This window comes from Gorilla gorilla, chromosome X (assembly GCF_029281585.2).
Source record: "Gorilla gorilla gorilla isolate KB3781 chromosome X, NHGRI_mGorGor1-v2.1_pri, whole genome shotgun sequence".
NCBI classification, from domain to species: Eukaryota; Metazoa; Chordata; class Mammalia; order Primates; family Hominidae; genus Gorilla; species Gorilla gorilla.
The window spans coordinates 113,907,891-113,923,086 of NC_073247.2; the positions used below are offsets into that span (position 1 = coordinate 113,907,891).

Below are 15,196 nucleotides of genomic sequence, written 5' to 3' on the forward strand. Positions count from 1 at the left end.
CAGAGCCGGTATTGAAAGTGGGCTGTGGAGTTCTGGGGCTGAGCGCTCTTGGCAAACTCCGGTACCTCTATGATCAGCTGTCACACCTGGCGATAATGGGCATCAGAGAGAGATGCCTTGCGAGGATGCTGTGAGCTGCGTCAGGTAAAGCACCTGGGGTCAGAAAGCCACCTCTCCTCCTCTTCTCCGCGACCCCACTTTGCTACACAAACGCACCGAGACTCCGACCGTCCGCAGCCTCCGGTGCCTCAGGGATGGAAGGTGAGGTATGTCAGGAAAGAGTAGGGGGGCCCAGCTCCAAGGTGAGGTGTGTCAGGCAAGAGCGGGGGCAGAGCTCCGGTGACGCGGTGTTCACGTGACCCGCCCGGCGCCTACGTGGGCACCAGCCCCCGCGCCCGCCCGCCAGCCCGCCCAGCGGTCGGGTCCCGGCGCCCGCGCAGAATCAGCTGTCTGAGCTGCCCAGGCGGCGGGGGAGCAGCGAGCGGGCTTCAGCGAGCCGCAGGAGGCACAGGCCTGTCCTGGGTCCCCGCAGGTCAGTGTGAAGGCGTGCGCTGCCGGCGGACCCTGGGACAGGGGTGGAGGGGGCTGGCAGTAGGATTGGGGAGGGGGCGGAGAAGGGATCCGGTAGATTGGTGAGGAGGGGGATGCGGAGTCGCGGCGGCGGGGGCAGTGGAGGGAGAACCCCCGAAGCAAGCCTGGCTCGCCTTCTCGACGCCCCCTTGCACTGAGTCCTCCATCCATTTTAGTGCTGGAAATCGGGGGCTGGGGGTAGCGACCCCGCAGTGCGACAGTGAAACGTAGACATATTCTGGAAATAACCCCTTCTCACAATCTACACCCATGGAAACACTTGATCTCCGCAAAAATGAGGTGGCGCTGGGGCAGGTTGCCTCCGGGGAAGGGGGACACAGAGACAAACGCAGTTTGGAAAGCATCCTGGTTTGGTGCCGGAGGCCTGGAAAGAAATGGCGCCTGGGGTGCGGGGGAGGAAGGGGAGGAAAACGGTGGGTAAGCAGGGCCTGGACTCAGGAAAGGGAACCGAGTGCCTGTGAGCCCGCTAAGCGCGCAGCCCCTGCCCCTGTCTCCTGTCTGTCCGCAGGTCTGCGCGTCTGTTGTTCCCAGCGCTCTGAGAGGCCTGAAAAGGAGGAGCAACCTGTCCAGAATCCCCGCAGGTCCGTGAAAGCAGGAGGCTGCATGGACAGGGGCCCACAAGGGTTGAGAGTGTGGAGGGCACAGTCAGGGCCGAATTGGGGCCCCTGCCCATCCCCTTACCTACATGAACACACACCTTACCAGGCTGAACCAGTGCAGAGAAGGTGGCAGGGCCTGCCAGGGAACAGCTGGCTCACGTGTGTGGGAGGAGTGGTGGGCAGAAGGCCCTCTTGGAGGCCCAGTCAGCTTAGGGGAACCCTCACCAGGGGTGAGATGCAAGTAGTATCCAGACCTGCATTCCACCCCATGCCCTCAGTCTCCCATGTCTCCTCTTTGTCTCCTCTTCCCTCCACACCCATCCCCCAGGAAAGGAAAAGGAGGGGAAATCTCGACATGGAAAAACTCTTCAATGAAAATGAAGGAATGCCTTCGAATCAAGGAAAGATAGACAATGAAGAACAGCCACCGGACGAGGGAAAGCCAGAAGTAGCTTGTATTCTGGAAGACAAGCAGTTAGAAAACGAGGGAAATACAGAAAACAAGGGCAAGAGAGATGAGGAACCGTTAAAGGATAAAGAAAAGCCAGAGAGTGCGGGAAAGGCAAAAGGAGAAGGAAAGTCAGAGAGGAAGGGAAAGTCAGAGATGGAGGGAGGATCAAAGAGAGAGGGAAAGCCAGAGAGAGGGGGAAGGGCAGAGGGTGAAGGAGAGCCAGACAGTGAAAGAGAGCCAGAGAGTGAGGGAGAGCCAGAAAGTGAAACAAGGGCTGCAGGAAAGCGCCCAGCTGAGGATGATATACCCAGGAAAGCCAAAAGAAAAACCAACAAGGGGCTGGCTCAGTACCTCAAGCAATATAAGGAAGCCATACACGATATGAATTTCAGCAATGAGGACATGATAAGAGAATTTGACAACATGGCTAGGGTGGAGGATAAAAGGAGAAAAAGCAAACAGAAATTGGGGGCGTTTTTGTGGATGCAAAGAAATTTACAGGACCCCTTCTATCCTAGGGGTCCAAGGGAATTCAGGGGTGGCTGCAGGGCCCCACGAAGGGACACTGAAGACATTCCTTATGTGTAGTGTCCCTGGCAGGCATTTGTCAGGCCATATGTTTTAACCTTATGGTAATACTTTGCTTTAGTCGTTCCTCCTGCTACCAGGAGCGTTTTGACACACCTGCCAGTGTTTGCTTGCTCTATGTTTCAGTAGCAGATTTTCACACATGTGCATTGCAGAGACGTCATGATTCGTGGAAAAATAAAGCAGCTTATAATATCATCTACAGAATCTGTCTGTTTTTGTTAAATACATGAAAGGTTAACAGTGGTTTTCTGAGTTGTGAGCTAGCAGGTGATTTCATTTCTTTGTTTTCTTTCTACTAATCTTTCTTTTCCCAGAGAACACAAATTACTTTTCTCACAAAAATAATAAAATATTTTTAAAAATCAGAACAGTATGTAAAAAGCAAAGAGAATAACTGTCCAGTGAACTTATGAAGTTCAGTAGAGACACTTAACGTTCTTGTTGTCAGAACTTAAAATGATAGGTAAAATTCACATTACCTACCTGTGGGACTCATCTGGAGAAGTCAATCTGGGGTTGTTACAGATCCATTGCTCTAACGGACAGTCTTTTCATTTGTCGAATGGAGATAATACCTTGCTTTTCAGAACTGCTGAGTGGGTTGGATAAGGTAGAGAATATATTTGTTGGGTTGGCATCTACCTTCTCCCCTGCTCTAGCAGAAAAAAATACCCCCTCAGACACTTGGAAGAGGACTAGGGTAAATCTTACCTGTGTCCAGGAATAAGTCTAGGAAACTGAAATGTGGGTGCCATCCTCTCTTAGACAATGTCATGTCCACTGGGCACTGTGCTCCTTCTCATAAATCTTGCACCCTCCTAAAGCTCACATTGATGCCGATGGGCTGAAGTTCTCAAGGTAACAAGGTCCAGTTGATTTCCCTGGAGTCCCCAGTGAGCCAAGCCTACTGACCCCATTCCACAACAACTATGAAAATGTGGATAAAGTCCCTTTCCTCACTTTAGAGTTATACTCGCCCAATAGGGTAACACCTCAGTGATGCTTCAGCCCCTGGGGGATTTCAGATTTTTAGTAAAACAATTATTTCTATGCTTGTTGGTTTGTAAGTGTGTGCATACAGCCATCTCTCCACCAAATTCAGAGATAGAGGCTGGGGTAAAATTTGAGTGGCACACACTCATCTGTTCTCATCTGTCAGTGACTTGTATGCTTGACTCATCTTTCCTTAGAGTAAATTCTCTTCTAGGAAAGTCCTTCCAGGTCCCACCTTACCAGTTTAACACCCCTACCCACATTTGTAATTTTTAGAGCAATGCTACTCAAATAGTGGTTCATGGACTAGCTGCATCAGCATCAACTGAAAGATAGTTAGAAATGTAGACTCTCACATCCTCACCCCAGACCTACTGAAATAAGAATCTTTTCTAGTTTTAACAAGATCTGCAGGTGATTCCTGTACACCTTAAAGTTTGAGAAGCAAGGTTAATGAGGAAACTCTTAGCCTCCCCAATTCCACCTTCTCATGATATATGTGCCTAGAAGGATAAATACATGTGCTTCATAGGATGCACATCACAGATTTTTAAATAGACCTGTGTTTGTCAAACTGAAGTTTCACCTTCCTATATTTGCAGAGTTTAAAACAAATTCAGCAGGTCAAGACCTGCAATATTTTTAAATGAAATAGGATATAGTAGATTCAACCAGAACCAGATAGTAAACATCAGATTATATGGCAGGTAGGTAGGATTAATATTATTTTCTGAAATTTGTATTTCAGTTATGTATATTTGAACAATATGTTTCTGACTGTGGGGTGAGGTTTTTTAAAATTGAGGAACATTGGACTTTGCTTGTCAAAGCGCAAACTGTTCTTTATCCTGGTACCCCAATACCTAGCACAGTGCCTGATAAGTAATAGGTTCTCGATGAATTTGTAAATAATAATACCTGAGTCAAGAATTCTTGTCCAAGATCATTCCCTGTCTACATAAATAACTGTGGACTCTATATCTCTAGCAGCATTTACTTGCAATTCCAAAAGAAACACCATGGAGAAGGGTTTGTACCATGAATTTAACCTTATCTCACTTATTAATGCATTTTTAAAGTGTCCTAGTTTGTCACATGTCAGAATCACCATAAGACTTCATCAAAACTGAATTTATAATCCCCATGTCAGATCCACTAGGTGGAGCTCTATAATTTCCATCTTAAACAGGCTGCCTGGGTGATTCTGATTCATAATAAAGGCTAATCACCACTGATTTATATATTCATTATGATCTCCACTGTATTAACTGTAAACCATAAGGTAAGCAGAAAAAAAGAATTACACTGTCTCTTTTTTGGTGGGGAAGGTGAAGTCTTTTCTAAGTTCTAAAACAAAGGTTAAAAGTAAAAATCCATAAAGTCAAGGTTTAATATATTTATTGCATAGAACCCGAAAGTATCTTTAGAGCAAACCACACTTATAAACAAAGGCAAAGTCAAAGCATATCATAGTATAGTGTATTTCCTCCTCCAGATGCCATGATAACTGTGGCAGCTGAACAGTTCCACTGCTAAAGAAGACTCTTGGGACCCCAAATGGTCATGATTGCAAATCTACAGTTTGTTGGAGAAAAAAATGGATGCAACATAGCAACAGCATTAAGGAGAAACATCATAGTCAAAAGCTGTCTAATAGTAAGGGATCTGGAGTGGCCAGGTATGAGCTTTGATTATCTTCCCTGTTTATAATAGCCCTGGCAGGATGCACTTCTCTTTTCAGATAAGGAACCATTAATGTATGCATAGAATACCTTGAAACCAGAGAACGCAAAATAGTCTCAGTCAAGGTTTCTGGTACACTGCTGGTTATGTAAGCATATTCTTGCTATGTAGCCAGTCTCAACGGCAGAGCCCTTGGCAATGAGGTTCACTGAGACTAGGTTTAAATGATCAATCTCACTGTTATCAATAAAGCTAACAGGCTGGTAAAAATCATCCCAAATTCCTCAGACCCATGATTATCAAACAGCACTCTTAATCAATGTTTTGTGCCTTTACCATGGGTCAATGCCATGCAGGCACATTTCTTATTTTGATAAAAAGCTCAGGCAAATCTCAGCCCTACTGGAGTTCACTTTCACAAAATAATATGCTTTTTATCCTCCTCCTTACGATATGCATAAAGCTGCAGGCACAATTCCTAATGAGTACTATTAACATGGCCCTCACTCATTTGTGGATATCTCCCCATCTTCCCATCCCAATTCACTCTACATTCTTCTTTACCCTGCTGTCTCCCAAAGTACTCTGACCTATATGGACCACATCAAAGGGCTCCCTTGTCCTCTGGGAGCCAGCAGTGGTGAGTGCAGTCAGGAAATTTGTTTCCCAACTTGTTCCCTGCAGTGTTGTCAGATGCTGGTGGAGTCCCTTCTCCCAAGGTTCCTAGAAGGTAGCCCTCTCCACATAGGCTCTGCACCTCCAACTTTTAGTTACCCCTCTTTGCCTCTGTCCCTCAGGCCTACCTCTGGTAATCTCACCTTTAGTAGCCATGGTGTATTGCACTACTCATTTTGGTTCTCTAATACCCTTCCCATACCTTTGTCTATTCTCCTTTATTAAGAACTGCCCTCAAATTTTCCACTGCAAATGTACCCCCTATCTCCTGCAATGCACTTTTCAGGTACAGTAACAGATACAGGAAGTCACTCCAGGAATTGGGTTCCTTGTAAATTTGAGGGAAAAATATAACCTACTGACAATAGGGTTGAGAACAGTAGGGGGAAGCTGTTAGGAGAGGTTCACAGGTACACGGTATGTAGCAGTATGATGGTAACTCATACACCACTGGTGGCATGGAATGAAGTGCGAGTGGAATCCAAAGGTTTGAGAAATCAAGTGGTTATGTTACTTAAGTACTAAAACAAAAATAATTACCAAGAAGTTTCTGGAGTCATCTGTGTTCATCTGACAACCCTAGAGAGTATGCATAGAAAAAAGAGGACATTGGAAGCTACAAAAATACAGCAGAGAACATATGTACAGCACCAGAAAGTCTCTAAGGCAGTGTTGAAGGAGTCCCTCATCTTAGGGTAGATATAGCTGTGAACCAAGGCTAGGTCCTCATGGTGTTGTGGTTCCGCTGCCAATTAAATGCTCTAAATGCAGTTGCTTTTACAATAAAGTAAGGACACTAGTAGAGAAGGAATAGAACTGTGATATATGGGATAGGGACATTTGTGCAGACGTACTCTGAGGCATTAAGAAATGCATTTGTGAGAGGGTCAAGAGCATCTTTGAAGATTTCTGTGGGCCTGTGCTTTGTAGGCTGGAGATGATGGTGCAGAATGCTGCAGTAGAATTGTCCTACCTCATCTTAATGTGAATTATGGAATCCCAGAGCGGTGGAAGTCAGGTGACAGGGCTTAATTATCTGAGACAAGGTGAGTGGAACTACCACAATAAGCCACAGGAATTGAATGGTAATTAGTGAATTTTTGGCCCACAGGGATTTGTGGTGATAGCTAATCAGAGCATTCCTTAAAATGAAATAATTGGGCAGCCTATTGGATGCTGCTTGACATATTCAGGCAGAAAAAAATTTCTAGATCTGCAAGAAAGTCTAACTCAAGATGCTGTAGCATGTTTTCTAAACTTCTTACCCAACTGAGGGAAAGGAAGGGTACCTCCAAGGTATGATCTTGCAGCCACTGGTGTATACTGTGACTCTTACATCAAACCTTTCCCAGTGGGACCTACAGACACTTTTCAGAGTGACTGTGCACTAAGGAAAATAAAATACCAAAATCTTCTGGGAGTTATTAGCTAAAGGCTCAGGATTGAGGCTAATTTCTGGAGACCTCAAACTGCATCATAACAAATAATCAGATTGGGGAGCTTGTGAGATGCTGTGTAGAGGAAATAAGCCAATAACTGCTCTATATTTGGAAAGTAACTGCTGGGTGCTGGCTGGTACCCAACATCTGACTATGTTATTCCAAGTAACTATGCACCTAGAAATGTTATCATGAACTAGCTACTGTTTAATTCATCAAACCACATAACTAGAAATGCACAGCAGAATTCTATTTTAAGATGAGAATTATACATAACTGACTGAATTTAAACTTAACTAAAAGACACAAGAAAACTACATAAGCAAGAAGTTCAGACTCTCAAGGTACTGTCTCCTACTGCTTGGCCACCTCCCTATCAACCCACATTTGTGGCCTAATGGAACACTCCCTGTAACTAGAGAATAGAAAAGTATAGGTCTGTTTTATAGCTGAATGTGCATGGCATGCTGGAACCCACTGGAAGAGAAAGGCTGCTGTACTACAATCTCACTCAGGAAAGACAGCAGCAGAGGGAAATCTTACTAATGGGCAGAAATTTCAGTGATATAACTTGTTGCTCACTTGGCATGGAAAGAGAGACAGCCTGATTCATGAGCAACAGCACGTGAGTTGGCTGGCTTTTCAGGGACTTGGAAAGAACAAACTTGGAAAATTAGTGATGAGGAGGTTTAGTGGAGAAGTATGTGCCTGAACTGTTCACAAGGTAAACAGAGCGCCAAAATATTTGTTTCTCAATTAAATAATCACCAGAGGGCATCTATTATGGAAGAAGTTCTTAGTAATTAGGAGGACAAAAAAATAACGTTTTTAGCAGTGGTAGATCACCTTGTTTCAGAGCAAACCCTCCCATGAAGAACTACTAGAAAAGCCGAACAGAAAACAAACAATCTGTTTGAAGACACTGGGGAGATAACAAAGCACTGAAGACTTGTGTGACCAAAATTTTAAAGAGAAAATAATTCCACAGACATGAAACCTAGACTTGGTAGAACTTTTTTGCTTTGAGATATTTGTTGATAGGAAAATTAAGGATATTAGGCTGAGAAGCAGTGAAGTTTTCAGCAGTTTTAAAAGGCTGGGACACAGAAATTGAAGTTCAGGTTCCAAGGGAGGAAGGGTCCTGGTATACGTCCTTGAATTTCAGTTGGTACCAGGTAACATTATGCTCTAGAAATAAAGGTAAATGGAAAATAAACCTGTTTTCACAATATCTAAAGCCTAGCTTTAAATAAGGTCAGTCCCAACTTGAATTAAGATGATCTGTTTCTGTCCTAACTGGGGACCTCAGACCTACAGTATGTTGACTTAAAAATGACACAATTTGTAAATTTAGAAAGGAGATTTTATTTTTTATAAAGAGTTACAGCCTTCAAGGTGGTCATTTTGACAGTCTGGGAAGCATAGCCTCTGGCAGAACCCAGAAACAGGCACTTCGAGGGAGAAAGGGGTAAGACAGGAATTTATGCTGGATAGGTTGGCTAAGCATACGTATTCAACAGGTTATAGGAGGAGATATGAATATAATTCAGTGAGTCCTAATGCATGCCTATTGAATAAACATCCATGTTATATATGAACCCCATTCACATTGGGGTGGAAACTTAACATTTAAATATATTACAATTGGTCTCTATAAGTTAAAAGGTAAAGCAGGGACATGAAGGCACTCAAGTTCTGGCCTCTGTAAACTGGCCTAGAACCAGTCCATGGTCAGTGGTCTTCTTATCAGGAGAAAGTTACTGAAATCTGTCTCTTGTCCAATCAAAGCTGTAGTTATGGCTTGTGGAACAGGGAGTCAGTTACTCCGTGTCTGGTAGTGAGCTACAATTGTTTTAATATTGCTTATCTCAAGGCCGGTGTTTGTGTAGCTGTTAGACAAAAAGAAAAATCTTGTAGCAGTTAAAACATAGTTTATTCTTTAAGTCCAGGCATGCATGACTTAACCCTTACCTGCTATGGCTTTAGGTCCTGTTTATAATTTTGTATCTTATTGCCACAAAGAGTCCATTCTATTAGCATTAATGATATATATTTTTACATTAACTATGGTCAGTTGTTTTGTCTAAATTGTAAAAGGGAGGGGGTATAATGAGGCGTGTCTGACCTAGCATCCTCTCACAGCCAGGAACTCAGTTTTTAAGGTTTCTCTGGAGTCCCCTTGGCCAAGAAGTGGTCTGTTCAGTCGGTGGGGGGCTTGAGATTTTATTTTTAGTTTACAATACAAGAAACTAAATTTTGCCAAGAGGAATTAGCTTGGTAATACATTATTTTTTGTCAAGATCCCCAGATACGAACTCAGTTTAGCTGACACCTTGATTTTAGCTTTGTGAGACCCTGATTAAGGAATTCAGCTGTGAATTCCAAAGTTCTGACCTATAGAAGTGTCAGATAATAAGTAGGTGTTGTTTTAAGCTGCTACATTTGAAGTGATATGTTACACAGTAACAGAATATTAATAAAAATTTTGGTACTGAAAGTAGTGAATGCCTAAATATATGAGAGTGGCTGGGGAAACCGGCAATTGATGGAGGCTGGGAGAATTTTGAGGAACACGACGATGTTTATCCAACTGTCAGTAAAAACATATACCTTAAAGATTCTGCTGGTGAGGGGCCAGTAGTATGTGAGGAGCAAGTTACTAGAAATTGGAGGAAAAAGATCCTTATATTTAGTGGCATGGAAATCAGAGAAATAGTCTCCAACAGTTATGTGGAAAGCCGAACTTGCAAGTGATGCACTGGGACATTTAGCTGTGATGATTTCCAAGCAATGTTTTGAAGTGTAGCCTGGTTTCTTCCTGCTGCTTATAGCAAAAGGTGACGAGAAAGATATATTGAGAGAATAGCTGTTAAACAAAAAGGAACTAAAACTTGAGGACTGGGAAATACCCATCCTACCCAAATGGAAAAATACACAAAATTAAGAGATTCCTTCTGAAAGTATGACACAGAGAAAAAGCTGAGGATGTAGTTGTTACAGTCTTTCTCTGAAACCTTAGAAAAATAAGAAAGTCAGAGCACTCAGTCACACAAAGGTCATTTTCAAGAGGTTGAAAGCATGACTCAAATATGCTCTCAATCGAACTAGATGGGCCAAGTCTAGAGGTCAGAGGCAGAGAAATCAGAGATTCAAAGCATAAGAAGGATTCAATGTGCTGCTGCTGCTGCCTTAAAGCTGGAGGGTACCATGTGGCAAGGAATGAACGTAGCCTTTAGGAGCTGAAACCAGCCACGCTCAGCTACCTCAGCAAGAGACAAAAATAGAGAAAGATGATTTCAAAAATATCTGTCAATGTGAATTTTCTTCAATGAAGTAAAACCTACTGTAATTTATGCAAGGCTCACCTCACAAGATTTTAAAGAAAATTATATCAGTAGAAACACTGCCAACTCTAAATGAAAGTGATGGAGTACAACATGAGAGAAGGTTGTGAGATCCCCAAAATTCTCTTGAAGAATGGTCTGATAAAACTACTCAGCTGAGAACACATGCTGCATCTAATGAAAAAGGAAGGATTACTCAGATCACAGAACCAAGAGTTCAGAGCACAGACCTGACAGTCCAGAGGACACATCCAGAGAGTGAAGCTGAGTGCCACAAAAGATTTTTCCCAGGCCTTAAAACCTAATAAAGAATTTTTTTGAGCCAGTGACCTCTTTTTATCTTCCATTTTTACCCTCTTTTGTCTATAACTGTTATCCTGTGCTTGTCACATCATCATAGGTTGGGAATTTTATGGGCAAATAATTTGTCTCCTCAGTTTTACAGATCTGCAGATGGGATGAAATGTCTTCAGGAGCTTTACTTAATGGATTATGCCCAAGATCCTCATCCACATCTGGTTTATATAATTTAGATGATGACATGTTTATTTTTGAGCTCATGCTGTAATGGGATGAGATTTTGGCGAATCTTGGGAGAAGTTGACAGTATTTTTACATTTGGTAGGGAAATAAATTTGGGGGACCTGAAGGCAGACTATGGTAGGCAGAATTCTAAGATGGTTCCCACAAGTTACCAGCCCACAGTGTATTATACATATCTTCTTCCAGTTACTCAATCCAATGCTAATCTATGTGTTGCTGTGAACAGATTTCGCAGATATAATTAGGTTCCCAGATCAGTTGATCATAACATAGGGAGACAATCTGGGTGAGCCTAACCTAATCACATCATCCCTTTAGATAAGGGTCTAGAGTCAGAGACAGAAAAGTCGCAGGTTAGAAGCTTTAGAAAGAATCAATGTGCAGTTACACAGTGAAGATTGGAGGGGTTCACATCATAAGGAATGCAAATGGCCTCTAGGAGCTGAAAATGGCTTGCCTGACAGCCAGAAAAAAAAAAAAAACTGGGACCACACTCCTACAGCTGCAAGGAAGCAAATTCTGAAAACAACATGAAAGAACTTGGATATATATTTCCCCCAGAACCTCCAATGAGAACTCAGTCTGGATGAAATTTTGAATCCTCCGCAAGACATCTAGGACCTCTAAAATCCTCCTCATCATTAATTGTCCAAATAGTTCTCTTCAAGTCCCTGACCAGCCGATTGCTGGTTTTAGTCATTGCTCATGAGGCAGGGTAGATCTATACCTCCAACAATTAAGAGTTCTATACAAAATGGACAATCATATGATTCACTCAAAATCGTACCCCAAATCCTAGCATGTCTTTTTCCTACTATTCTGGGTTATCCCTGAGTGGGACTATAATGAGGCAGCCATCCACTTGTACCTACTATCAATATACCAGGAAGATACAACAAGGAACTGATACATTGTTTCATTTCTCTTTTTCTAACTGGTCACAAGGATGAAGAATTCACCAAGATGCCATATATGATATATGTTGGTTGAGAGAGGCAATGAGTCTGATCAAACTGCACATGAAATTTACTTGTGCCTTCTTGGTTTACTCAAGTCTGATCTTGTAAAGCCATTTGCAATTAACGGTTGAAAGCTGATGTCCACACAAAACTTTATTATTCAACAGAGTAGACAGCAACACATTCATTAAGAGTAGCTTGTTAGTATGGAAAACTAATACCTCATGGTCAGGTGTTAAGTCTCTACTGGGTTTGATAGCAAGCCAGGAGCAGATTCTCAAATGTAGACTAGTTGCCAAGAAAAGAGGGAATGATTTTGCTTAAAAAACCCTAGAGGCATATACTTTAATCTACTACTGGGGCTTTCTAAAACTCCATGGAGCCTCTCTTTCTAGCATGGACACAATACAATTGGATCTGCAGGGTCATGAGGCTGAAGTGTCAGAGAAGCCTGCACTACAGTCTGGAACTACTGTAGATCTTTTTCTTGCTCTGGGTACCACTTAAAACTGGAAACCATATGGAGTCCAAGAACAAAATCAGTATGATACATATTGTCTCTAAAATCTAAGGTCTTAATTCTTTCAAGGTAAGTGTAGTAAGATCATCTGCAGGTATGTACTTAACTGCTACCCATCTAGGGCAGCTTACCACCCGTGATTTCCCACTATGGCATTTCTTCTGTTCCTTTGTGAGGCTGTGCTCCTGTGGCATATACAGAACCCTCCACTGGGTTTTTGTTGTTGTTGTTTGTTTGTTTGTTTGTTTGTTTTTAATGGCACGATCTCAGCTGACTGCAACCTCCACCTCCCGGGTTCAAGCAATTCTCCTGCCTCAGCCTCCAAAGTAGCTGGGATTACAGGCACCCACCACCACACCCAGCTAATTTTTTTTTTTTGTATTTTTAATAGAGACGGGGTTTCACTATGTTGGCCAAGCTGGTCTCAAACTCCTGACCCCAGGTGATCCACCTGCCTTGGCCTCCGAAAGTGCTGGGATTACAGGCATGAGCCACTTCACCCAGCCCTGGGTCCTTTTATAGCACAGATTCCACAGTTGTTTAGTTTCACTTTGCAGAGCCTGTCTTCCAGGGGCTAAGAAGTTTCACCCCTTACAGTGCGGGAGCTCTCCTTGGTGCTGCTGAATATGCGTTCTTTAGTAAGCGAAGCTTTTACTGTGAACTATATATAGTGAACTAATATCTCTGCTGATATTCTGCTATATATAGAAGGTCCTATACAGCCTGTAAAGCCCATTACTCCTCAGTACTTTGGAGAATGTAAGTAAATCCTGTTAGACAATTTAAGTTATTTGTCCAAAGTTATTTAGGTAGACAGGGGCTAAACTTGGAGTCTCAGTCATTATTATTTACATTTTTATTAAGTGCTTACTACTTGTCAGTTACTTGTGTTGGGCACTAGAAATACAAATATAAAATGGACATGCCATGCTTTGAGATGCAGAATCCAGTGCAGTCTTTCTCAATTTTTTTGCTGCAGCCCACAGTCAGAAATTTATTTTCATCATAACTCATGGTGCACACACATACATACATACATAACTGAAACACAAATTTCACAAAAAATATTCACTCTAGTTACAATGCTATTTGCTATTTGCTATTTTCTGTTTGGCTGTATTCAAGTCTATTCTAACCTATTTCATTTTTAAAAAATTACCTATCTTGACCCATTGAATTGATTTCAAGATCTACTCTTCATGGAGGAAGGACAACTTCATTTTGAAAAACATGGGCTTATTTAATAATCTGTGATGTGTGTCTTATATAGCACATATATTTATATTTTTAGGCACATATTTTATGTGAAGGTGGGAGTGGGGAGCCTGAAGGGTCTCTTTCTAAGCCGGTGCTTCTCAAACTTCAATGTGCATAGGAATCTTCTTGGGATCTTGTTAAAATGAAGATTCTAATTCATTAGGTCTGAGGCAAGACCTGAGATTCTGCATTTCTAATTAGTTCCCCAGGTGATGACTATGCAGCTTTTTCATGGACCACAACATGTTCATTACAAAGGATTTAAAACTCAAATGTATTGATGGGTCTGCTGAACTGCTAAAGTGTTACCTGACAAGTTTCCTGAGAGTGAACTCAACAGAGAAAAGAGCATCTGCAGACAAGATATTAACCCATGAGAACAGCACAACTACTATCATGCAGGTATTTTTTCCTGGCCTAGCCTGCAATATCTGAGTTTTGTGAGGACAATATTTATGTATGCAAAACAAACAAATAAGGAATACACATAAATGATTATTTTGGCAAAAAAGAATTTGGAAGATATTAATGAGAGGCTGAAGCAGCACCAAGGTGATATCCATGTGTACCTGGTTACTGTAACTATAAAGTGGAGAGAGGGCTTTATCCACTTCTACGGGGGTCATGGGTTGGTGGACATTGCTCACCAGTGACTCCAGAGAAAATGACAGGGCTTTGACACCATAAATCCTCTATCAGTAAAGGGTGCAGGACCCGGGAAAAAGGGCATAGTGCCCAGCAGACATGGCAGTATCCAGGAGAGAGTGGCATCTACTTCTTAGCTGCCTGGAAATATTCCTAGACATGGTGAGAACTCCTTCAGCCCTCCTCCGATGTGTCTGATTCCATCGACTTTCCTGCCACTGTGTGGGAATAGTTTAGAAGCCATTCCTCCCCTGAGTGCCTGGTGGGGACCTGGTCACAACACAGCTCACATACTTAATATCTCATCTGATCCACCAGGCAGTCCTGTGAGGCAAGAATTACCCTTATTTTACAAATGACAAGATTGACTCTTACAGCAATAGATCTGCTAGAATTTCCAGGTTGATTCCTTTAGCTTTTAGTCCCAGAGATAATATGAATTTTACCTGTCATCTTATGTTCTGATAACAGGAATTCTGAGTGTCTTTATTGCCTTTGTAAGTGCACCGAACAGTTCAATTTCTTAGTATGCATTGTTTTCAGCTTTTATTTATTTTTTAGTATGACAAATATTTAGTATTATATTTTAGTATGGGTCTGAGTATGCAGACCCAGCACTCATGTTAGAAGACCCAGGAACATGATAGAGGACCTAGCAACAGTGCCCACTGACCTGGCTAGACCTAGGGAAGACATAGGGATGTGCACAGCAGCAGAGGAATGTCATGGAGGTACATACAAGAGGTGGTAGGACTCATTTTTGAATACAGGTGAGACCTATTCTTGGCTACCCTTCAGGAATAACCATTGCCTGCTTTTTAGTGTACATGCTTTCAGGGTTTTCTTTGCGCAGAAATGCATTATACGAACATTTACATTTTTATAAAAATTGGCTGATACCGTATA

The 15,196-nt window shown here is 42.4% G+C and overlaps 1 protein-coding gene across 1 annotated transcript; it reads left to right on the top strand.

Annotated features, from left to right (window-relative positions):
• The first annotated feature begins 369 nt into the window (after positions 1-369).
• TCEAL2 (transcription elongation factor A like 2) lies at positions 370-2,427 on the top strand. The gene is made up of 3 exons (XM_019019498.3): positions 370-532; positions 1,100-1,172; positions 1,519-2,427. The coding sequence occupies exon 3, from the start codon at positions 1,546-1,548 to the stop codon at positions 2,227-2,229; it is 684 nt and encodes a 227-aa protein (XP_018875043.1). The 5' UTR covers positions 370-532; positions 1,100-1,172; positions 1,519-1,545; the 3' UTR covers positions 2,230-2,427.
• Positions 2,428-15,196: the final 12,769 nt, after the last annotated feature.

What these genes read in the sequence shown, in the direction of transcription:
- TCEAL2 (XM_019019498.3), top strand. Translation starts at nt 1,546, where the DNA reads ATGGAAAAACTCTTCAATGAAAATGAAGGAATGCCTTCGAATCAAGGA.